Source organism: Cyprinodon tularosa, unplaced genomic scaffold (genome assembly GCF_016077235.1).
Source record: "Cyprinodon tularosa strain WSP-4 unplaced genomic scaffold, ASM1607723v1 ctg100, whole genome shotgun sequence".
Lineage (NCBI taxonomy): Eukaryota > Metazoa > Chordata > Actinopteri > Cyprinodontiformes > Cyprinodontidae > Cyprinodon > Cyprinodon tularosa.
Genome location: NW_024037783.1, coordinates 936,826 through 962,929, shown reverse-complemented (window position 1 = coordinate 962,929; position 26,104 = coordinate 936,826). Strand labels below are relative to the sequence as shown.

The window sequence follows — 26,104 nt, the reverse complement described above, 5'->3', positions numbered from 1 at the left end:
CACCTTGGAGTTGGTTTCTGCCGTGTAATCAGAACTCCAGCTGTCCCTCACTGGGTCTCTGTCTCCCCACTCATTATCTTATCTCTTATTGTTAACCAGCAGTAATTCCCCTTCTAATGATTGATGATGTCTGTCTGATTACAGCAAGACAAAACCTCTCTAAGATCACCTTTCGCTCTTGTGGCCAACTAACTCTGCAAGCTCCACGAGAAGGGAGCTGTGGAGGGTACGACGACCTGCTGGGGGGGATTTGGGTTCATTTGTTTGTTGCAAAATTCAACCAATGAATCCATTACAGATATAAGCTATGGTCGCTGGTAGTTTTCACTGGTAGAAACTCTTCGCTCTTGCTGAGTTCCTAATGTCTGATTGATGTGTTTGTAATTTCCTGGATGCATTTAAGAAGACGCTGAGTAAAGTGTTCCTGCATCGTGTGGAGGTCTTTAAACAGAGATAAGAAAGCCACAGTATAAAACATTTAGACCTCAAGGCTCCTCTGCTTCAGATCATATGCCTGGCCTGCTGTGGTCAAATCAGATAGACAACCTGTGCTCTTTTTAAGAGAGACAGTGAGCCTCATCTCTCCATGAGGCAGGTGGAGACAGATGCCTCATTATCCATGCCGCAGGGGACAAAACAAGCCCGGGACTCAGGGCCCCCCCACTGGCATTTAGTTTCCAATGTGCAAACACAAGGTAGCCTCGGAGCGTCGCCGGGCTGCGCTCATCTCTGACCTCAGTGAGCGCAGGTCGCTCACAGAGTCACATTAAACTTTCAGAGGACCCAAAGGTCCCCGTCAGGAGTGTTAACAGCACCATTGTCCCTGCTCCCTTTGGCTCAAAGGGCCAAGTGTAACAAGGCACCCCCTCCAGTGGTCAGGACCCCCCCTTCCACTGCAGGGGCCACAGATACAGTGACACTTTACAAATCCGCCCCCAGCTTTTGAGTCTGTCAGACAGGGAGGCAGAGGCGGAGGATTCATAAGCTTATGGGACTTGGACAACCGTTCTACGAAAAGTGTGTTCAGCCTACAGCGAGTAATGACCCTGGTGTGGGATCAGACTCAGATGATGGGATTCCCACTGAGACGCCTGATCATATTAAAGAGCAGACCGGTTAAACAGCTAGTCAAGACCTGCCGACTAAGCTTTACTAAATATAACCTTTACACAAGGCTACTGGATCTTGAATATTTCAACATGTCTTTCAAAGAACAAGATTTATTGCTTTTTCACAAACCTTTACTTAAGTGACTAGTTTAGACTTTTACTGTTCTAGTGCTGTATTGAAGTATAAGTGGTTGAATCAGAATAGGACTAGATTAATTTAAAGTGACCCTTATGACTGGATCCATTTGTGTTGTAAAGTATCTTGTTTGGATATTATTTGTCTGTCGCTGCATGCTAAAAAGATATTGCTTTTTAATATCATTAAAAGGTTCCTGATTTTACAATTTAAAAATATAAACAGCAACACTTATTTCATTTCTCTAATTAAAACTTATAAAAAAATTTCATTAACAACTAGTGTTGCGCCAATACTGTTTTTTGGCCCCGATACCAATACCTGGCTGTGTAGTATCGGCCGATACCGACACCATACCGACACCATCTATTTGAAAAAAGGAAAATGAAAAACACTCATACAAAGTGAATCCAGTAGAACTGTTTATTGCCTACCTGGAATGGGGGCAATAGTTGAAGCATCTGGTGGGGTCTCAAAACGTGGTCATTGCCCTATTAGTTGGTACACGCCGATACCGATACTACCATTTTATTGCTGTATCGGGGCCCTGTCTGATACTGGTATCAGTGCAACACTATTAAAAACAGTTCATTTTGTTATGAAATTATTATAAACAAAAGCTACACTTTTAGCACTATTTCCTATGTCCTTTTTTCCCAAAACTGCTGTCCAGTTTGCTCTCTTGGGTTTTTCAGTCAGAATTGTATCTGCTCATGGAGAAGCTGATCAACATAATGAGTTTAACCTTCTGTTACAATAAGATCAGTTTATCTGGGTTTGTTGGATCTAATATTTTAAAAATAAAGTGCTTTGAAGGGGAACAAGGAAAACACCTGCTGCTGATTTTATGACATCATTGCAACATGCTGCGGCTTGGCAGAAGGGCACAGCTAAAAAATGGACAGAGAGATTATATGCTCATTCCTTTGTCAAATGATTAATTTTATGGTTGGAGGCATTTCATTTGTTACATTTAAAGAAAATCTCAATTTAAAGACAGAATTAGGAAAATTTCAATTAGCTTACAGTTCTATCAGTTTTAAAGAATTTACAAGCTGCTTGTGTACTACCGCTCTTCCCCTTTTGGTCTTTTTTTCTCTTCAGTGACTAATTTTGGATGGTTTCTTTCATTTTTTTATTCAAATATCACACTGGCACACTGGTTTGGTAAAAGATAAAGCATTGTGAGTCATGGTGAGTCACCCCGACCAAGTTTAGAAAGATAGGTTTGTAATCCTGTTGGCTGATTTCCAGTTAATCCTATTCTATGTTCATTTTAGAAATAAAACCTTTCAGATATTTTTCTAACAGGTAATTTAGAGAATTTAGAAAGAAATGTTCAGCACAACAAGTGACCTTTAGATTAGTTTAGGCTCTATTTTATGATGTAATATAAGTTCTACTTGATGAGCAGCTATTAAACATTATTTTCTTCTGACTTTGGATAAAGTAAAGTTGATGTCAATCAAGGTACAAAGAGAAAAAGATATATTTTATTACTTCATTTTATTGATTTAAGAAGTTTGCCCCCTGGTGTGATCATGAGGAACTGCAATTCATTTAACATCTTTAAACATAGTTTATAAAACAAAACACACAAATGAAATTTAACAGATGAGGAAAACACTAGTATTACAACAAAGAGAGATTATAAAAAACTATAATAACTTTATGTGCGTCGTTGTTTACAAGATTAACTTGATCTTTAACTCTAAAATTATAAAAGTCTTTCATTTTCCAGAACACATAAAGATGAGTACGACTATGCTGCATAAGTGTTTAAAAGGTGATTTTAAAGCATGTATTTGCTAGAAACAGATGTTCTTGTAGAGCAAATGCAGGCTGCAGTAATAGCTGTTTATCAAAATACTGCCTTTAATTAATAAATGCTTTAAAATTTGATTTTAATAGATCCATTACATAACAGTATAAGCCATTTTTTGAAATCTACAAAAAATACAAATCTGGGATGTCTTTAATTACTTCAAATATCATGATTTAAAACATTCTCAGGGGAGGCCTTGAAAATGAAAACCTCAAACAGAAACTTGTACAATTACTTGGATATTTTACTGCCATCTACTGGATTCTACCTGAACAACAGAGTCATGGATTTAAAACTTGTCTGGCTTGAATGGAGAATTACAGCATAACATTAAACTGCTGTTTCTACGACTAAACAGCAATGTTCTTCTTTTTGCCTCTGGTTCTTTGTTCTTAAAATGTAAAACATTGAAAGAGTGAATGGCAAATTCATTCTTTATGTTTTTCTGCCTTCTTGAGTTGTCGGTACAGCAGATACACAAACACAACAAGGTTCACAAAAAACTCAAGTAGCCCTATAGAGGGGAGGCCGTAGTTCATGTACAGGAAACCACCGATAGTCGGTCCGATGGTCCGAATCAGGGACTGGACAGATGCACACAGTCCCAGCATCGTCCCTAAAAACAAGAGCAAACAAGGATCACAATGTTAATGTATTAAAAAAATATTACTGGGTAATTCTTCCTTTATGTTTTTAAAGGTGCAGTTAAAATAGCAGCACAGGAATCCTTTCACAGAATCATTGCTTGGTAAATTATTTCTGGGAAGCAAAATAAGAGAAGCTGAAGAAAACTACCTGTATCAGAGGGAGGGACACTTTTAGTGAGCATGGTGTCGGTGATAACGCCAAACAAGCTGAGAGAAAAGACCCAAGGTGTGACGGTGATGCAGAGATGCAACACAGTCTGCATATAAGCCTGCATCAAGAAAGAAAACTTAGTTATGTCCAAAATTAGTCATACTCTAAGGGTCCTGAAAAATAATCTGCTAATGCACTGAAAATTAGTGAGTGTGAGTTTAATATTTACCTGAGCCAGTCCCACAGATCCGGTAATACCAATGGATAAAAGAAGAAGGGATTTTTCAGGAAATCTGGATGTGAGTCTACCGATCACTCCTCCCTGAACAACCTGGAAAAACACATTCGTATTCAGTGAAGCTGTCAGAGTCCAAAACCTTAATCATTAGGAATTGTTCATTTTTACCATTTGAACAATGCCAAAGTAGGCCATCAGGTAGCCATTCTGTTGAGCCTCCAGCTTAAAGAAGTCCATAACAATGACGGAAAACATCACCTGAAATATACCTAAGGAAGCACAACATTAGACTGAAGCATTTTTCTAACAATAAACAATGCAAACCTTTAACATATAGTATATTTAGCTTCTTACAGCTTTTTTTGTTATTTAAAATTTCTACTTAATTTTAACCATTTGTAAATTTTTCTCAAAATAAGGTGGAAAATAGAGAGAGAAAAAATATATGAATATATGTATATGAAGGAACACATTTATTCTACACTTAGAACACTTTTTTTTGCTATGGAGGATGTGAAGAAGAAGCTCATCAGAAGAAAAAACAAATACTTAGGAAACAACTTTAATCCTTCAATACATCGTCCACTGTATGCATGCTGTGTGCTGTTTTTCTTTAGGTATTTTAAGCTAAAAATAGAAGTGAAAAAAGAGAGCAGTGTCACAGTTAAACATTAGCTAACAGTCTAAAGATAACTCATTTGATTGGAGATTAATAAGATGCCGGGAAAAGGTTTCAAAACAAATGTACAACTTTGGAGCTAAACTTTTCAGTAGTCTTCAATTTTTTTTTTGTGGTTTGATTAAAAAAAAAATTAAGTTTGAACATTTCTGACAGGATTATAGGGTTGATCAACAGAATATCATCCACTAACCTGAAAAACTACAAATAAAAATGCTTCCATTACTCACTGAGTTTCCCTAAATAAAGTATATTTGTCTAACACTCACCAAACTGCTCAAACGCAGAGATGGATTAGACAGGATTCCCTATATAACTAATTATCAAGGCAATGTTGAGGAATATCTTGTTGTATATTTTGCACAAAAAGATGGTATTGGCCATATTTGCTGATTGTATTTAGGAGCATTACATTTTGCAGAGTAAATGAATATAATGATTTAGGAATAAAACAGCTATTCTCACCTGATGGCAAACCTGTGATGATTTTGATAAGGAAGATTCTCATCACTCCAGGAAACTTCATCAGCCTTATGATCTCACCCACATTGAATACCTTCTGGTTTTTGTTCTCAGCTGCATGAAAAGGCCAAAAGAGAAGAAGAGAAAGAAATTAATGTTGTATCCTTATAATTAAATTAAAAAAAGAACCCTAGTTAATATTCTAGGAACAAATAAGAACAAACCCGATTTACAACAGTTAACTACAAGGAGAAATCTAGATAATGATAACATTTAACTATAATTATAATATCATTTATCAGTGTGCATTCTTGACCTTATCCTATAATTTTCATTAAATAAAATCAATATAGGAGAATTAATATAGGAGAAATCTTCCCTGCAAAAATTTTGTTTTGGAAAATAATAACCCCTATTAATTCCCTGACTAATTCTATGAATTTCCTGGGAAACTGATATAAGTTCTGATGTATTCATATAACACTGATAACAGCAGCGACTCTTGGGCTTTGCAAAGCTGAGGGAAACTTGTATCTGATTCTAGCTGAATGTGACCTTATTCATCTGAAACACACAAAAAGAGACAAAGTAAAGAGAAAAATAAGCCACTTAAGGCCATGCTGTTCCCATCTCAGCACAGAAAAATCCCAACCTTCTTTGATAAAAGCAACACAGATGTTATTTTTATGAAAAACTCTTTGCAGGATCATCCAGCTTTGACAATTTGTGTCAGTTTCTTGAAAGAAGTGAAAACCTTTGTAAGCAATCTGCAGATCTGTTTGCTCTTGTTCTTCATCTATATCATTTGAAGGAGAGAAGTAGAACAATACATATATATATATATATATATATATATATATATATACATACACAGTCATATTAAGCATGCATGTTAAATATGTGTTTGTTCCTCCTTTAATCACACTGTTAAATGACAGGAAACTAACGGGAACAAAGATACATGTTATTTCTATTACCGGTATAAGTCTGCAGACTTATAATAGAAATAACATGTATAGAATTAATGTTGCTTATGTTATAAGTGTTGCTTAGTTATAAGTAATGCTGTATGCTATTAGTACTGCTCTTTAGCTAATTTAAAATCAGCAGCTCAGACAAATCTTTTATACAAGTCTGGATTAAATGTTTTATTTTCCAGCTTTGAGAGGGTATTAAAGATTTTCTTTTCCCACTGGCTGTTTTTTCTACTAATTTCTTCTTGTCCAGTACCTTGAAGATTTCAGCATATTGCCAGGCTGAGAGACAAAAAAAGGACAACAGGGCATGTAGAGGAGGATACAAATGCAAGGGCTACAATTTGATTTATAAGCTGAACATTCTGAAACTTGGCTCTTAGGCAGGAAAAATGGCTTTATACAGGATCAGGGAGATGCATCATAACTAAGTTTATCACATATGCTACAACCAGCGAGTTTAGGAACCTGTTAAGATTATGTTGCTTAAAGGTCAGCTTAATTTAAAAAGTAATGACAAAGTTGTTATTTCCCTATATTCATTAGTTTTAAAAAGCAAAAAGTCAAACAGTGTAAGGAGCAGTTATCCCTTCGGGCAAAATGAAAAAGGAATAATTGTGCCTGATTTATTGACAAATAAAAAATCTGTACCCACTTTTCACTTCAATCCCTTTTACTGGTTCTTTTGGAAATCTTTGAAATATGGAGATTGAAATGTTTGCCCATTTTTATCTCCAAAATATTTAAAGTTCAGCCAGACTGAATTTGAACACCAATGCTCAAAACCTGCCATGGATTTTCGGTTGTATTAGGTCTGAACCTTGACTGAATCATTCTTTGATTTTAATAATTTTGTAACTTTGGCTGTATATTAAGGGTCCTGCTGGAATGTGAACGTCAGCCTCCATCTTACAGTTAGTGTTTTGAAGCCTCCAACAGCCTTTTTCCAGGACCGACTCATATTTAGCACCATCAGTCGTCCCATTTTGAGCGGAAAACATACCCACAGCATTATGCTACCTTTATCACAGTGAGGATTTGTCCTTTCTTACATGTGGAGCTGCTTCTAGAGGCCTCAGATTTGGTAGACTTTGGGATGAAGCATAAAACGAGGATCAAACTGAAGGCACTACCTGCAGCACCAACACAGGCGGCAAACGTCTCCCTGAGGAATAAGAAACAGATGCAAAGAAACATGAATCCCGACATCTATGCATATAACAATGTCACACATACAGTGGTACCCACCCATAGTGTGTGCTTAGGTGTCCCCCTAATGTGGAGCCAACGACCATCCCGATTCCAAAACACAGACCCAGTTTGGAAAGAGCGTCGGCTCGTTTATCAGGCTCTGAGAGGTCTGTAACCACCATCTGACATGCTGCAGACAGAAGGAAAGCAAGTGAATACAGAAAACTATTAAAGCGGACATTCGTTTGATTCATTAAATTTTAAGTATCTCATCTTTTTGACTACACATCTCAGATGAAAATGTATTTAAACTAGGAATGCACGATATTGGGATTTTGGCCGATATACGATATTTTAAAACTCATGTAGCCGATAACCGATATCGATACCGATGTTAAAGCTGGACAAAAATAAGTAGTCGTTGAAAATAGCAGTTTTGTTATCCATTTCTGACACTTTGAAAAATAATATGCTCAAATATATTTTCATATGCTGATATCAAATTGATTTTTAAAAACGCGGTATCGATCTATTTTACTTTCAAAATCTCGTGAAATTTCATCGTTCTGTTACAAACTCTCGTGATATTTTGCAAATTCTTGTGAGATTTTGTTAGTAAAATAGATCGATACCACGTCAATATATCAGAATATAAAAATATGGCAACATTTCATGAATTTCGGGGGATTTCGTAGCATAATGATGACATATAGCAATATTTTTATTAGTAAAAGAGATTGATATTGTGTTTTTAAATGGCAATATATCAGCATATGAAGATATTGTGATATTTTAATGTATCAATATTTTTTCCCTCATCTTTAGAAGTTTTTAAGTCTGTAAAAAAGAAGTTTTTGAGGAAGAAGAAGAAGAAGTAGCATTTTTTTTTTTAGACTTTAGAAAATCAGAAGCTGATCAAATATCGGGTTAAATGTTGGTGGGGTGGCCAATGTCCGATATTCAGTTTTAAGGCCGATACCGATAGGGGGCCGATTATATCGTGCATCCATAATTTAAACTAATCCAAATTTTAAACTATTGTTTGTACTGATTAATACTTGTTTGGAGAACGAAAAAACATAGTCTGTGGATAAGATTTCACCAATCATGAATACAAAATAAACGCTTTTATTGTTACAGGAACCTGTGCCAAGTAGTCATTTTTACCAAGGAAGAACATTTAGCTCACCGGGTATGACATGCATAAAGACCGTTGGTAGTTTATGGACAAAAAGCATGAAGGGATGGTTTGCCGCGGCCAGAAGCCCAAAGAAGACTGTGGTTGCAGCACAAGCCAAAGACAAGGCAGCTCGTGCTCCAAACAGATCCCCAAATCTGTTAAAAAAAATGAAGCTTTTAAAACCACTGCAGATACATTTTCATGAGAGACAATATCTTTATACGTTTTTAAGGAAGCTGCTTTTATATTGCTTCTCCTTTATACCTACCTTCCAAACATGGGACCTCCAATCAGTTGTATCACCCCAACTGTAGTTTGCAAATATCCAAACCACAATGTGTCAAAGCCAAGTTTCTTTGCCAAATACTGGGGAGATATAATGAAAACAGACACATTTATATGAAGGAAATCAAACACAGAAAGACTCCACTTATTGATACCCCTTAAACCTTTCCCTTTGATTGTGTTAAAGCCATACACCTCTATGTATAGATCAAAACAAATAGGGGACAATAGTTAACTTTGAACATCTCGTGGAGCACTGCTCAGTTGGTCATCTAAGTATACTGGAAGCTGAGTATAAGCTGCCAAGAGAGAGAATCTGTTGCCAGACAACTATGAGTCCTGGACTGCATACATCTGTCTTTAATGGAAGAGTTTCAAGAAGACAGTCATAAGAAATCCAGTTTGAGGTGCATCACCTTTATCTGTTAGCAAAAGGGTAGAGCTAAGGGGACGCTATGCAGCAAAGGTGTTAGGGACAGGACTAACACCTGGGAGGGCACTGCAGGGTCGCATGCTCTACCTCTCCACTATTTTTTGGGGGGTTTGCAACAAACAAAATATTTCCCAGGTTATTCAACTTTGCCCAGCAAAGTTGAATAACCTGATGTCAGATTAGGTTTTGTGCTTTTTAGGTTTTTAGCACCGCCTTCCTCAATCTGCTGTTGTTTATTTGTTTTTCTCTGTTTCTCCTCAGCCACAGCTCCGCCATGCTCGCTCACTCGCAGTGCAAATAATAAGTACTCATAAGTAATAAGGTGGACATTGCTGTCTGATTCACAGTGTTTTCGCCTCGTTCTATTGAGAAACTGGAAGTAAACACAATGTGTGACATGTCTTCTGTTTTAAGCAGCTACTAAACGAGGGTTCGGTTAGTGCCTAACAGAAACAGTTTTTGAATAATCAGTAAAACAGAATTTGTAAAGAAAAAAGAATGAAATAGGTCAAAAGGACCTATTAGTAAACATGTCTGTTCCAGCGCATTTCATCATTAGAATTTGTTTTAAGTATTGTCTTCAGTACAGGGGCCATAACAGGGGCCAGGACATGATTTACAGGGGCACTGGCCCTCGCTGGCCCCTGATTAGAACCGGCCATGGTGAGGAATGATGACACCCTGGTGAGGTGCACTGTATGCTGAAGTCCCATGAAAAGAAGAAAGCACAACCGTTTGTTCAAGGCTACAAGATGGAAAGTATTGCAAATGGAAAATAAAAGACCAATGCTGTTCTGTTTATTGTTTAAGAATTTGTTAGTTGATAGGCAGTTGTTGAAAAGTGGCTGGCATTAAGTGTGTGTGTATGGGACACGGTGCGGGTCCGTTGTCCCCGGGGTGTGTGTGTGTTTGAGGGGGATGTATGATAAGCACCTCCCTGAAATTAGTTTTTGGAACTTGGGATGTCTGACTGTCTGCTTTGCTATTGGTGTCGTGTTTAAACGGCTCACCATCATGTTAAAATCTGCCATGAGTCTGGGTATAAATACGGTCCCGTCAGTGTTTTACTACCAGTTGGGTTTTCAGAGAAATTTTCGTAACATTACGTCTGCAATGAGACGTTCTAGTCCACAATTGAGAAAGGGGCCAACCAGGTGTCAGTGACGGGGCCCCTAAGCAACTTTGCGCCATCGGTAAATGCAGCTTTAAGGTTTATTATTAACAAGCTGTGAATCGTGTGTGTTTCAAGGGAATCACGGAAATTTGAGAATCCGCCTCTCGTTGTAAACGCTACTTACTGGGGTAACAGAGAAGGACAGGAACATCCAGGTGACGTCCAGAACTGCTATAATATAAACGACGAAAATAACCCTCATCCTGTGTGACTCCTCTTTGGTCTTGGTTGTGGAGGAAGCCGGAGCAGCGCTGGTTCCACCTTCTCGTTTCATTTTGAGGAAATATGAATTCAAACACCTCAGCTAGAACTTCAGACGATCTCCTTACAAAATAAAGTATTTTAAAAACTGTAAGAGCTACAAAAATGAGCAGCTCATGAAGGCTGCTCGTCAGTAATATTCTCCTTTCACCTGACGAACTTTAACATAAAATAGCTTTTCTAATCTTCCGGTGGGTTGCACTTTGAAACCGACCGAGAGGCGTTACCGAGCTGCAGTGGGCATACACTTTAGTGTTAGTCAATAACATGGAGAAACCATAACAATACATAAACCAATTTCCTTTAAAGTTATCAAGAACTGCAAAGATTTTCCACGAATTCCTACATAATGGGGGAGTTTCGCCTTATGATGCATTCAAGATCTTTCGTTAGTTCCGCTTCTATATAAATCATGAATAATTGTGATGACAGTCTTTGTCATTCACCAATGCAGGCTGGATACATGTAGAAACATATATAAGAGTATCATTTCACAGGAAACAAACTATTCTGAGAATCAAACAAATTGACACATAAGAGCATTTCAATTTGTATTAATGACAGGTAAAATATACTACCTTAAAAGAACAGCAAGTATTTTGTTGATGTATTATAAACATTTAAGTTGGTTATACAAGATTCAAGGAAATTACTTGCAATTATTTTCTCTTAATAACAAAAAAACACTCTCTTCATGCTGCATGCCGCTGGTCATCTGGGAGGATTTAATAAATAAAAGGGAGTTTTTCCTCTCCACTGTCGCTACAAGCATGCTTAGTGTGAGGGATTGCCTTCCAGTCAATGAGTCTATGCAATCAACTTTGAATCAATTTGACTGTATGATCTGGTGAACTGTAAAGTGTCTTGAGATGACATGTGATGTGAATTGGTGCTATAGAAAAAAATTAAATGGAATTGGATTACAATAAAACAAATTAATAAAATATTAGTGGTAGACTTTTAAGGATAAAAATGTTTCTAAAGGTTTTTACATATAAATGTAAACTGTCAAGTTATGAACACTATCCATCAACCTACAATCTACTAGTGTGTCTGTTAAGCACCTGACAAGCTCTATTTTGTAAAGCAAGCACTTTGCAATTTATTTTATAAAATTTATTCCACGTCTTGATAACAAAAATTGTAATACCTGATGCCTTTTTTAAATTGTGTATATACAATGAAAGTACTGAACAAAATGCTGTTCTAATCCATGTCCATAAAAATCTGACATTTTAAACTAAAAATGAACTAGAGAAGCAGAAAACATTTGTAATTATTTTGTTTGTGTGGACCTATAGTGTGGAGGATCAACTCCGCCATATTTAAAGATAAATACAGAAATAAAAAAAATGCCCAATAAATAAATAAGCATACAATTAATTACCCCTAAAAACACAATAAACAAATAAATGTAGGTAGAAATTAAATTATACAGTGAGACATAAATGTATATATCACTTTTAATTAGCTTCTGTATTTATTCACCTTTGTAATAATTACCTTATTTATTTATTGTCCATTATAATGTTCAACTTTATTTATTTATTACTTATTTCTTCAAGTTTTTTTATGTGCATGTGATAATATTGTTTTCTGTTTTATTCTTTCTTTGTATTTTTTTTACCCTATTTATTTCTGCCTGTTGTTTTTACATTTCTGTATGCATTTCTGCCTCATTATACAAATGAGGAGCTGTGTCTTTAAATATGGCAGAGTTGGTCCTCCATACTATAGGCTATTATACCTGGTGTTAATAGTGGTCTACTGTTACCAGGAACTCCTGTGATCAGATCTACATAAAAAAAATAATAAGAAAAGTAACGAAATCGCAGTATTATTTGAAGCAAAAGAAGCGGGCATTGTAGAAGCCGATAAAGCCCAGTAGATGGCAGCAACATGCCATGTCGAACTTGGGCGGATGTTAGAGAACCCGTAGAGGAAGAAGGGCACGGTGCTTTTACTTTCAAATCCGCCAAGAATTGATTTCCGGTCGTCGTTTCCTCCCCGTAGTTGTCTGCAAGATGCTTTGCAACCTTTATATGGATTTCATTTGATCACTCTGAACCAATTGTGTCCTTCCTCGGGACGCGTAGTTGTAAGAAAACACAGCTCCGACATGCAGATCCTGACTCCTCATGTTTACTGGGCTCAGCGGCACGGAGAGATCTATCTCCGAGTGGAACTGAGCGATGCAAAGGTAAGATGGACCCCCCCCCCCCCCATTAGCTTCATGTTGTTGGACCGTTGCTCAAAGTATCTGCAACCAAATGTAATCGAAATAAGTAGAATATTTTGCATTTTTTAGACACGACTGAGTAAGATTTAAAGAGTCCTAGCAAATGATTTAAAGTCGTCGCTGTTACCCCCAGTGAGGGAAGAACATTAACAGGAGGACCAGCTAGAAGTATTTTAATGGGTTAAGGGAGTTGGTCTTTAATGTACACAATGACCAAAACTATTCTCTAGTTTTCATGAATGTGATAATGAAAGTTTCAAGCTTATGAATAGAAAAGCACTGATCAGGACTCATGTGGGTATTACTCAATAAAGCCTGAAGAAGTGACTTATAAATAACGTAGGAGAACACTTGCTGCTGTTCTTCTTCTTCTTCTTGTGAGGCTTTATGGCGGTTGGCAAACTAGTTTAAGTGCATACCGCCACCAACTGATAAGGAGTTAAGCAAGGAATTAGGAAACAAGACTCACCCTCAGAATAAAACAATAAATAATATTTTCCGAACTATTTAACTTAACCCAACATAATAAATGGTTAATCAAAATTGTCCTCATAATTTCTAATTTATCTTTAAGTTATCATCAGTGTGCCAGTTTCTGATGGTTTTTCCATCATGCTTTCAACCACTTCCCAGTTTAAATCAGAGTAGAGCCGCTGCTCCTCCACATCAAAAGGAGCAAATTCAGGTGGCTCAGGCATCTGATTAGGATGCCTCCTTGACGTCTTCCTGCTGAGGCGTTCAAGGCACGTCCAACCGGGAGGAGGCCCAGGGGGAGACCCAGGGACTTTGTTTCTCGGCTATCCTGGGAGCGATTTTGGATTCCCCCAGGAGGAGCTGGCCCAAGTGGCTGGTGACGTCTGGGCCTCCCCACTGAAGCTGCTACCCCCCGATTAATGAAAGAAGATGGATGGGTGCATGGACTTCAAAACACTTTTCTCCAGCTTTCACTATTATTTTGATATATTTTTTTTTCCGGTTTTCCTTGTCGTCTGAGCACTACAATGGATCACTTCTACCATGAAAAGAACAAAATGTTTCTTTTTTACAATCAATGAATCTTCAATTTTTGGACGCTGCTCCAGATGTTTTGAACTTGCCATTAAATGATGGTTTGGGTTTTTCTGATTGGGATGGGATTCTTTTTGCAGCTTCAGCATATGTTATTCTGAGCTCACATTTCACTTTTCTAATTTCTTCAGATCTTTTACTCACTTCACACCCATGATATGCAGCAGTATGTTCCCCACCGCAGTTACAGCATTTGATTTTAGCTTCTTTCCCACATTTTCCATATTTGTGCTCTCCAGCACACCTTCCACATTGCTGTTTTCCTTTACATACTGCTGCTATATGCCCAAATTTTTGGCACTTGAAACATCTCAGAGGCGAAGTTTAGGACACTTGCTCTAAACGTTCCTGCTACCAAATACTTTTTTGAAAATTACTGCTAAGCACTAATGCATGTAATTCTTCAGGATCTGTAGTATGCTTTCTGGGACTTTTCCCACCCAAAAAAAATCTAGTTTCAAGCCTCATCTTTCCAGGAACATTCTTGTTACTTTCCTCGAACCTTCATGGAGCGTACTGTCTACTGGAAACTTGCTTGGTAGTTTTCTGACAATTTTATTGGAACTTCCTGGTTATCATCCTGGGAGTGTTATCTATTTTCAGGTTACTTTTTTGGGAAGTTCCTGGAAGTTTTTGTTAACTTATTATTATTATTATACTTATTTTATTATAGAAATGGAAGTTTTCTGCAACTTTAGGGCGTTTTTCTTTTTCTTTCTATAATTGTATAAATAATTGTGTATATTTTTATATAAGATTTTGCATTATTTTTTTTGCATTTTAAGATAAAAACATTTTAGCTTAACTAGAGGGTATAAGACACGGTTTAACCATAAGCTCTTTATGAGCCTTTTAGTTTCTAATTGTTCTCTTTTAATGAGCTCGTTCTTTGAATCTTCTGCTTTTCTTACGCAGCTGTTTATTCAGACTGTTGGTCTTGCTTCTGTTGGGCTGTAGGCTTATCAAAGATGCATGACCCTTCATGGAGGTTCTGGGTTTTGTTCATCCCTCTTAAAGAATGGCTTCATGAAAATTTAAACAGGCTTCCTGAAAAACCTGCTGTCTGCTTACACACCATACATATAGAGACATGTTTATTCATGTGGCAGACTACAGTACAACTGCATCCATTTAACCTTTATTTAATTGGATGGCTTTTTTTTTTTTCTGCAGGGTAAAGCAAATAAAATTAAATGTATCAAGTATAAATATTTACTTTATCCCAATTAATGAATCGTGCTATCACTTTAAAGCCTGAAAATTGGGTTATGTGTAGTATAAACTAGTTAACAAAAAAATGTGCATACTGTCCTTAGTCTTGAAGAAAGTTGAATAGCTTTTAAGCTTCATTTTCAATTTCCACTCATACCTTTTAGTAACTTTTACTGGTTTTAATCTTCAGTTTTTTGCATTTTGCAGAATGTTGATATCTGCTTGCAGGAAGACAACACGCTTCAGTTCAGAGGTTTGTGCTTAAACTCATGTCATATACCTTCTAGAGACTTAATGCTTGAGTAAAAATCTCCTCCTGATGGTTAAAATGATGTTGCTGCTTCACAGCACAGGGCCATGGAGCTAAAGGAGACAACCAGTATGAGTTCAGTTTGGAGTTCCTGGAACCTGTTAAACCTGAGGTGCTGATACTCTTTTTGTTTCTTATTTCTGTTGGTGTGAGCCTTTTCCTCTTATTCATCTTAGAATAAACATAAACAATAAGTCGGTAGATCAGAAAAAAATCTTGCCTGAGTTTTTGATCTCAACTTTTTTTTTTTCCCTTTTGATTTTATATCCCAATTCCCTTCATGAGCGAGTCTATTGACTCATTTTCAAGTGAGTTTATGTTGCAAACTGCTTGTTTTCAATATCATGGAATATATATGCTTGCTTTTAGATTCGTCAAAAGTCCACCCAGCGTCAGGTGGACATCAGGATCAAGAAGCGGGAGGAGCGTTGGTGGGAACGACTGACGCTGCAGGAAAGGAAACCTTTGTTTCTGGCTCCAGACTTCGACCGCTGGCTGGATGAGTCTGATGCTGAGATGGAGCTCCAAGCCAAGGCAAGACGTCTCAGACATATGCTCAATAACTCGGAAACGCAAGCCTGTCCATCTGTCCATAACCATTCCAATTTAACTAACCTTTGAAAGATAGTTCTATAATTGTAAGAAATTTCTGACATGAAAATAAAGCAGAACCTTGTAAACACAAAGTTATGTCTCCATTAATTTTGTTTCTCTGGTATAAATTGAGTTTTTATTTCCTTTGATTCCCTGCGTAATATGACATTTTTGTTTTTATTTATTAACAGTTCTATCATTTTTGAAAGGTTTTTCCAAATACCATAACATGTATTACAAAATTATAAATATTAACTGAAAGCACTGTCATTTTCTTAGGAGGAGAAGATCAACAGGATTAGCGTGGAGTCGAGAGTTCGTAAAGACCGTAAGTGGTTTTGCTGTATTGTTACCTCGACCTTTTCTTTTAAAAAAGGACCTTTTCCTTTGTGTTGTTGATGGTTGATGATTGTCTCTTCTTCCTGGTGTGCGGTCAGCCTACCTCGGACTGAAGAAGGGCTACTTGTTCATGTACAACCTCGTGCAGTTCCTAGGATTTTCCTGGATCTTTGTCAACATGACGGTTCGACTCTTCATCCTCGGTCAAGGTTTGTTTTCAAAAATATGTATTTTAAACACTGACAAAAAGCCTTTACTTAGCTACTACAAGAAAAAAATAATAATAAATACTAAAACAATGAGATGGAAAATTGCTTTTTTGCTTTCTTTAAAGTTAGAGGTTAACATATGTGAAGATTATTGTGCTTTTAAGCCTTCAAACTGTTTAAACAATAAAAACTAATTTACAACAAAATGTTTTAGTAGAATCACACCTTTACCAATCCAGTTTATTCATAGATAAAGTTTCCAGAGGTTTGAAGCTGTTTGAGCAACACAATTATTACATGCAGGAGACGTTCCTGCCTTCTTAAGGCCAGTTTTACTTCTGATGCATAACCTCTGCAACCGTCAAATCTGTTTGTTTGTTTTTTTGCGACCCTTTGCGAACAAAGCAGAAAGATGGATTGGATGTTACGCCAGATTTCATCTAAAAAGATGCCTTCAGTTTTTCACATCACTCTGTTTAGTTCCTTTCTTTTAAAATGATGACTTATTGCTTTTTTAAGGGAAAAAAAGATCTAGGTGTCTGCGCTGCAAATAAAAATCCTGACCTGAGAACTAAGCAAAAATTGTATTTCCCTTCGACTCCTGTAAGAAATCCAGCAAACTGTTGTTAGATCCCCTGTAATTAAACCAAAGCATTGGAGCCTTTGTCCTTTTGTTCTCTAAAGACCCTGTCACACCTTAATTTAGACCAACGTATGCCTGATGTACAAAAAATGTGGCAAAAAGGCTGATATACACTGGATAAGTTATGGGTACGTTTTGTATTAGTTATGGGTACGCTGAAGTTTGCTGAAACCCACTGGCACACGTCGACATGCGGCATGTACGTCGAGAAGTTTTGAGCTTGACGTATGCCAGCGTATGCCATACTTTGAGCATAAGTTACAGCTAAGGTATCTGATTCTTGACACACATTAATTTAAGTTACTCATGAGTCGGTGTGTCTAGCTTATCCAAAACCTATAAGTAACTTGTGCATAAATTATCGAGAACTTATCTCCAAGGCATATCAACGTATTTGACGTGTTCCAGACCACTGCTAAACTTGTTTTTAACTTGCAGCTACTGTATAATGGCGTATTGACAGTGTTTTGGTATAAAAGGGGGTTCACAGGAGGAAACCGTCTGTTGTCCTCTAGACTTCATCCACCATCATAGGGTGACCTTGAAGGTGAGTGTTATGGATCCTCCCTGCGTTCACGCCCACGGCAACGACCAACAAACTTCCTAATAAACATGATGCTGAATCTGCTGCGACTGCAAACCTTCTTTCTTTTTCTTTTTTCGTTTTTTTTTTTTTTTTTGGGTGGGGGATAAACGGCAGCTAGATTAATACTATGAAAGACATGTTTTTATGCAGCCCGGGTGCATCGCTGTCCCCTATGCTGCCCCCCTCAGGACACTGGCTTGTGCGTAATTTCATGGGCATTACGCTGCCATGCAATATGCATATGTTAGGCTGTCGTTGGACATACGCTCTCAGGGCTCGATGTTAACCATTGCCCGATCGCCCGGGGCAAGTAGTTTTTATTGTCGGGAGAGTACAAATTTCATTGCATTTTCCCCAGGGGAAATGCAATCATCGCAAAAAAAAGAAATTATTTATCACTCAAAATGACTTTTTAATCGCCGACATTCGCTTAAAAAAGGACCCACAAGCGTTGCCGGCGCCATTTTTGTTGTTTTGTACGCATTTTCACGTGATTTGAAAAAGCCGCGAGATTTTCCGGCAGATGGCGTGATTTTTGTCCACCTAGCGGTAATTTTGATGTAGTTACCAAAACGACAGGGAAAACTAATCCTGAGTCAGTTAAAAGTCAGGGAATTCTGAAATTATGTAAGACAGTGGAAACCCCGTATAAAATAACTTTGTATAATGATTCTCTAGAACAGTCACATTATATTAATAGTATTATCTTGTATAAACATGCCGTGAATCTAAAATAAAAGTTATTAATTTGTGACATTGTCTTCTGTCTTGTGATTTATCTTAAGTTTTTAACCTGTCAAGCTTTTTTTAGATTTTTAACATTACAATTTATATTTTTCCAAGCACACAACAGTTTAAAGCAAAGTTTAGTTTGAAAAGAATGTGCAGGAAGGATTGAAAAGCATGTTATCACGGTAATGTAGGCTTGAGTTCATTATCTGACGCATGCATATACACACCAGGAACCTGGAAACTTAAAAAATACTGAATTACAAAAAACATTTAAAAAACAAACATGTTTCATTTATTTATATATATATATATATATATATATATATATATATATATATATATATATATATACAAAAATGAATATTAAGAACTATATTTATCAAACAATACACTGGGCAATTAAAAATTGTTTCTTAGCAAATGAAATGTGAAAGTCACTTGCCCAAAGGGCAAGTGGTAAAAATCCTTAACGTCAACCCCTGGCTCTGAACTCTGTATGAATACTCTATGTATACGCCCAAAATAAAAAACAATACATAGAAAGGTCAGCGTTTTAGGAGATTCTCGGACGTCAGGCACAAATGGGCAAGGTGTGACAGGAAGCCTAGGCCTTACTACCAAATAATAAAATTATGTTTGGGAAAAACCCAATAAATTAATAAAACAGAGCCTCTAATTGTAATTTTTCAGGGATTTAGCAAATACATTTTAATTATATATAATATCAGATGGTAATAAATTGTTATATTTTTAAAGTAGTTGACATAGTAAACTGGAATAACTTAAAACACTGCTGTTCTCTTTTATGGCTTCCAAAATGAATAGATAGAATAATCAGATACTAAGCCAATGTGTTTGGGTGAATGTGGATGACAAAAACCTAAAAGGATACCAATACAATCAGGATCCCGTTGTAATAAAACATAACAGGATTCTGGAGCTTGCAGCCTGAGAGCTCTGTCCTCCTGTTTTTGAGGAGCTTTGCACAGATGAGCTGATTTGAATAGGAACAGGAAGAAGCAGCAGGGATTTGTTTTGCAAATGATTACTGTTATTTGTGGTCCAACATGCTGCTTAATCATGTTTGTTTTCTTTGTCTCCACAGACTCGTTCTACGACACCTTTCACACCATGGCGGACATGATGTATTTCTGTCAGATGATGGCTGTGGTGGAGGTCATTAATCCCTTACTGGGGCTGGTTAAGACAGGATTCGTTCCTGCTATGATTCAGGTAATAAAAAAGCAATAAAATCTTTTTGTTGCTGTTGTTGGTTTTTGTTTATTTCTCCTTTGTTTTTATCCCAAAGATGAAAGGACCAGTAATATTTTTGCATATAGCAGGTGATGTGTTTTTATAGCAAACACTAATATAACATATACACAAATATAAAATTGAAGCAGCACTGGATTTTTTGGATTTTAGGTTTTCAGGATGTTTGAGCATAAGTTAATTTGATCTAGAGTCTTATCACTCATGTTAGATCAATTCACTCATATCTTTATAGATGGAAGATGTGCAGCTGAATGAAGCTTAAGGAAGCTAGAAAATCTCCTATTTTTGCTGCCCCAGATCATCAACCTAAAAATTTAAAGGTGCTACCTTTTTAAGGTTATATTGATCCCAGTAGTTTTTATTTATTTATCACAGGGACGAAACATGTTGATAAATATTTCCGTCAATATGCCAGAGTTGGCCAGAACGCTAGTTTTTAGCTACAGTCCTGCAGCCAGATGGTAAAAGTCACCTTGATAGTAAAATTAAGGTATTTACATCACATCATAACATGCTAAAATGAACACTAACTACAAAATAAATATTGATCCAGTAGTTTGATTCATTAGCTGAAACAGTCTCTTTAAATATAACTGTTTCCTGCATCTGGGGGCAAAGCACACACAGTGTTATCCACCTTAAAGGAATAGTACACCCAAAACATGATTAGCCTTCATTTTCTACTCACCCCCATGCTGAACAACACTCTGGAGTACTTTTTTGATATCTCAAATGCATCTGGAGATCTGGGAGGCTTCTTGCTGTCTGCTGACATTCAAACAATGGAGGTCTATGGCGCCCGAGGCAGAAAGGTCCATAAAAGTCCACAAAAAACGTGTCAATATTCCTCCATACTGCTCGTCCAATTTATTCCAAGTGTCCTGAGTGGGTAGCATCCAGAATTTACTCGAAACGAAGTCATTTAGAATGTTTTTAGAGCATAAACAGTAGTGTAAAGGATTTCCTGAAAGCGCGCGCCTGCGAGTTCACGACGCTACGGAAGCCAAACCAGATGAAATTGCGCATTCAACGTCTGCTCTGCCGATAATGCAAGCGTAGAAGAAGAAATGTGCTGTTTACCTGTGCAAAGAAAGAAACAACGAAAGAAAAATGTCTGAGGACTTCAGTGTTGAGGAAGAGCATGAGTTCTTTGCCGAGCTGAATGCGCACTTTCATCTGGTTTGGTCTGCTGCGGTTTCCGTAGCGTCGTGAACTCGCAGGCGCGCGCTTTCAGGAAATCTTATACACTACTGTTTATGCTCTAAAAACATTCTAAATGACTTTGTTTCGAGTAAATTCTGGATGCTACCCACTCAGGACACTTGGAATACATTGGACGAGCAGTATGGAGGAATATTGACACATTTTTTGTGGACTTATATGGACCTTTCTGTCTCGGGCACCATAGACCTCCATTATTTGAATGTCAGCAGACAGCAAGAAGCCTCCCAGATCTCCAGATGCATTTGAGATATCAAAAAAGTACTCCAGGGGGTTGTTCAGCATGGGGGTGAGTAGAAAATGAAGGCTAATCATGTTTTGGGTGTACTATTCCTTTAATATTACCCTAGTAAACTAGCCCCACCCGCCAGCGGCCAAAATCATTTTTGCCTGCGAGTGGTCTAGCCTCGATCAATGCCACAGGCCCTAGAACTGGCGGGCCAATCACAAAGCAGAGATGTGTTTTGAATTTCTGGATGCAAAGCAGGCGGGGTTTTGAGGGCGTGACGACAAAGCTGCACAACGCTGGAGAAAGCACAAAAAGGAAGATGGCAACAACTATTGAACAGCAGCAGCAGCTTTTAACACAGCACTCCATGGAAAGTTAAAGTTCTCTTTTCTGTTGCTGTTGTTCAATAAAAGTAAGTTTTAAGATCATTTGAGGCGAGAATATTATACTTTAAAGCGTCACTATATGGTCTATTTACCGATTTAATGCGTAATTAAAAAAACAATTTCCTAAGTTGAGAGGAACGCGGCAACCAGCGGACCTCCGAATCTAACGGCAGCCAGGGCTAACCGCAGCCCGTCTGCAGCGGCCTTCTCTTGGCATAGTCGTGTGTGAAGGACCGCTGGCTCTGATGCCGATTTTAAACTCAGCTTTGGAATCAGTTTGGGAAGGATTAGACTTGGGGTTTTCATTGAACATTTAAACTCACAGTTAGTCTGGTTTATCTAAATATAGCATAGTATCAGAATATAATTTACTGTCCCTCAGTGAGACACATTCAGGATATTATAGTTTAAACCCTTCTGGATCTTTACATTCAATTTTTCCATTGAGGTGGTGACCACGGTACAGTCTTAAAGGAATAGTACACCCAAAACATGATTAGCCTTCATTTTCTACTCACCCCCATGCTGAACAACACTCTGGAGTACTTTTTTGATATCTCAAATGCATCTGGAGATCTGGGAGGCTTCTTGCTGTCTGCTGACATTCAAATAATGGAGGTCTATGGTGCCCGAGGCAGAAAGGTCCATAAAAGTCCACAAAAAACGTGTCAATGTTCCTCCATACTGCTCGTCCAATGTATTCCAAGTGTCCTGAGTGGGTAGCATCCAGAATTTACTCGAAACGAAGTCATTTAGAATGTTTTTAGAGCATAAACAGCAGTGTATAGGATTTCCTGAAAGCGCGTTCACGAGTCTACGGAAACCGCGGCAGACCAAACCAGACGAAAGTGCGCATTCAGCGTCTGCTCTGCCGATAATGCAAGCGTAGAAGAAGAAATGTGCTGTGTACCTGTGCAAAGAAAGAAACAACGAAAGAAAAATGTCTGAGGACTTCAGTGTTGAGGAAGAGCATGAGTTCTTTGCTGAGCTGAATGCGCACTTTCATCTGGTTTGGTCTGCCGCGGTTTCCGTAGACTCGTGAACGATGATTAGAAAACAGTTTCTAGAGTCATTTTGAAAAGGTCTCAGTCTCGGCTATTTAGTACAAGGAGGAAAACAAACTGGCTTTAGGAGGAATGCTGCATAATAACAGTAAAACTCATCAGTGTTGGACCTTTTTAAGCAGGAATAATTGGGTTTTAAAGAATGTACCCTCTGCTGGTGGCTTGGTGAAAAAATAAAAGTTTTAAGGATTCTACTATACATACAGATATCCTTGTTGAAATGTTGGGTTCACACATGTAGGGTTATAATGAGGTCCTGTCCTCTCTAGGTGGCAGGGAGGAATGTCATTCTGTTTGTCATCTTCGGCAGCCTGGAGGACATGCAGAACAAAGCTGTGGTGTTTTTTGTGTTCTACCTGTGGAGCTCCATTGAAATCTTCAGGTCTGTTCCGATCATCTCCATGTTCTCTAGTCGGCCTCCTTGTGTTTTTTGTTTTGTATGTTTAACATCAGCTCCTCTCTCTCTGTGTCAGATATCCGTTCTACATGTTGGCCTGTATCGGCACAGAGTGGAAGCTGTTAACTTGGCTCAGATACAGCCTGTGGATCCCTTTGTACCCACTCGGCGTTGTAGCTGAAGGTTTGTTACCTACAGTGGCCGAAGTCTCTGTCAGCGGCGTTTTAGAACTGTTGCTGATGTAGTTTTTTGCTATATTGCTGTTTGCAGCGGTGGCTGTGATCCAGTCCCTGCCCATCTTTGATGAGACGCGTCTGTTCAGCATCCCGCTTCCCTCTGTCTTCGGACACTCTTTAAGTTTCTCCTACACTCTGCAGCTCTACCTGGTCCTCATGTTTCTGGGTAAGAAGTCCACAAACAAAGATAGCTGGTTAACGTTTAAGTAAATTAATTGTTGGTGGTTTAAATATAGCAAAAAATCCTCTAGAGAATCTAAAATAAAACTTTTCCCTTTAAGGGCAAAGTCTTTAAATTGAATGGATTTTATTAGAAAATATTTTGACAGCAACTTTGCTTTCACTCCTGAATTTCTAATTCATATTTAATTTTCTACAGAGGTGAATCTAATTGAGACATAATGTCTCATTTCCACAGCAGACTTGTCGTGAGACGATGAAATTGGCTGTAAAAATAGGTGAAAGCTGGGGGGACTCCAATGCAAAGAACAGGCAGGGTATAAGAATTTAAACTAAAAATAATTACTATCATTTATTATAATTATAGCTTTATAAACGAAAAAGGACAGACAGCAGAGGGAAGGGAATATATTTATTGTAATAATGATAATAGTTATCAGACTAAATAATTAAACTCTGATATAAACTTAAAGGAAAATCAGCTGATGGACAAAAGACTCCGGAAAGACCTCAATATTCACTCAGAATTAATTTATTTGGCCTTTTGGGAATGAGAAGAACCTTGTTTATTAAGCTGCGTTGTAACAAAAGCTCTCCCTCCCTCCAGGACTCTTCATTAACTTCCAACTTCTCTACAAACAAAGACAGAGACGATACCGGTCCAGAAAAAGGAAAGTCCACTAACTGATCCCCTTCCTCACCCTGCATACACCCGACTTCATTCCTATTTAAAGGCGTTTTTTTTCCACTTTCTTACACTTTGAACTGATGGCATCATCTTTTCCTGATTCCTCCACTGGATGAAATTTATTCTGTAAAGTCCTGCTGCACAAGTTCCAAATTCCACTCTGTGTACACGTCTAGCATATTTGTTGTGTCTCATTGTTAAGTTGTATATTTTCTGGTTAATGCTTATTTAGAGGAATAGACTTTTATTCTAAAACCAATATTGAAACTTAGAAACCATGACAGGCATAAGGTATGTTTAAAGGTTTTAATTTAGAAATGGTTAAATCTGGTTATTCTATGTTAGGAAAATTAAACATATTCCCTTCATGGAGGAAGTTAATAGCTGATGTGGGTCAGGTAATATCAGCGTTATTAGCCCTGGTCCTCAAAACCAGAGTGTGCTGGGGCCTTTTAATCACCCTTGTTCATTTGTATGCATTTATGGTATTTAATATTTGATCAAATATTTTTCAGACAGTCATGTGTTGCTGTGTGTCAGAGCAACAAATCAAAGTTTTATTAAAGCTCAAATCATAGTCAAACGGTAACTGCATACACATGGAATAAAGTCCCTTTAAAATGTGAGAATTTATTTAAAAAAAAAATTCAACTCCAGGTAAAACATATTTTAGTGAAAAACACCTAAATAACTTAGTGTAACTCAACTAAACTCAATAGCTATTATGTATATAAAGAAGAAAAGACAAGTTAACATGGTTGAAATCCGTTAATAACAGCATAATACAATGGTGACACAATTCATGATGGATTTTCAATTGAGGAATAATTAAATGAGCTTTTAATCTAAATAAGAGCAATTGGAATTAAATTGGCAGCATGATATTTAAAAAAAATTATTTGCTTATTAAGCAATCGACAGCTACGGAAGTCGAGAGCAGTCGTAATAAAAATTTTCTTTTACTTTTCCTTCTCGAGAAAATTACATAACTATCTTGTTATCACGTTTAAACCATTACGTTTTTTTGTTTCCATTTTCTTTTAACTCATTGTCAGATCATGGTGGATGATTGGATTGCATGAAATGCAGTAGAAACAAATCTGATTTTTTTTTTTTTTTTATAAAATCTATAATCTGGATTAATTTTGGGGGTAATGCATCTTCTACCTTTTACAGGCGTAACAGCAGGGCTTTTCAGAAAACACCCGGCACTAAGTCACCTTAGGCATAGGTCCAATTGCTTATAAATCATAAGTGGAAGCAAATCATCAAACACATGATTATTAACATTACTTATACGCTGCCATGACTTATACTTAAAAATCCTCTCCTGCTGTTGTGAAGGATGTAATCAGTTTTAACACACACCAACTACCTCGTTATGACGAGAAAACGTCTTTAGCTGAGAAAATGATCCTCTTGTTATCATGAGATAACGGCTTTCATTATCTTTAGATAATGAGAAAATTAACTTTTTTTTTGTCTCAAGAAAACCACTGTAAAAAAGTATGAAGGGATACGACCGCTCTCAACTTCCGTAGATAACGGTTTAGGCATTTGATTCTTGATATCATGTTATAATGCCTGATAAGATAAAACAGGTTAGGAACCCTAAAAAATAACAGATGACACTTTTAACTCCAGGGGGCGCTGTTTAAGGACAGAGAGATGTGAGATGTGTTTTAGAGGCCTGCGCGGGACAGACTTTCCAGTCCCGCGCTTGCCCGCTCCAGCAAAGAATTATGATTTTC

The 26,104-nt window shown here is 37.4% G+C and overlaps 2 protein-coding genes across 3 annotated transcripts; one reads left to right on the top strand and one right to left on the bottom strand.

Annotated features, from left to right (window-relative positions):
* Positions 1 to 3,452: 3,452 nt before the first annotated feature.
* On the bottom strand, positions 3,453 to 11,052 carry slc22a18 (solute carrier family 22 member 18). Its single transcript, XM_038270974.1, has 10 exons — positions 10,609 to 11,052; positions 8,861 to 8,958; positions 8,602 to 8,747; positions 7,470 to 7,602; positions 7,274 to 7,386; positions 5,251 to 5,361; positions 4,275 to 4,375; positions 4,098 to 4,199; positions 3,866 to 3,986; positions 3,453 to 3,686 (listed from the first exon to the last, which is right to left on the bottom strand). The coding sequence occupies exons 1-10, from the start codon at positions 10,756 to 10,758 to the stop codon at positions 3,499 to 3,501; spliced, it is 1,263 nt and encodes a 420-aa protein (XP_038126902.1). The 5' UTR covers positions 10,759 to 11,052; the 3' UTR covers positions 3,453 to 3,498.
* A 1,668-nt stretch (positions 11,053 to 12,720) lies between these two features.
* On the top strand, positions 12,721 to 25,248 carry LOC119773658 (very-long-chain (3R)-3-hydroxyacyl-CoA dehydratase-like). Of its 2 annotated transcripts, XM_038270786.1 has the most exons (11): positions 12,721 to 12,945; positions 15,472 to 15,517; positions 15,613 to 15,686; positions 15,944 to 16,108; positions 16,448 to 16,496; positions 16,606 to 16,716; positions 19,783 to 19,910; positions 23,122 to 23,234; positions 23,326 to 23,432; positions 23,520 to 23,651; positions 24,273 to 25,248. In XM_038270786.1, the coding sequence occupies exons 1-11, from the start codon at positions 12,865 to 12,867 to the stop codon at positions 24,347 to 24,349; spliced, it is 1,083 nt and encodes a 360-aa protein (XP_038126714.1). In that variant the 5' UTR covers positions 12,721 to 12,864; the 3' UTR covers positions 24,350 to 25,248. The 2 variants fall into 2 exon arrangements, with proteins under 2 accessions (XP_038126714.1, XP_038126788.1); XM_038270860.1 differs by lacking the exons at positions 15,472 to 15,517; positions 15,613 to 15,686 and having other exon boundaries at positions 24,273 to 24,349.
* Positions 25,249 to 26,104: the final 856 nt, after the last annotated feature.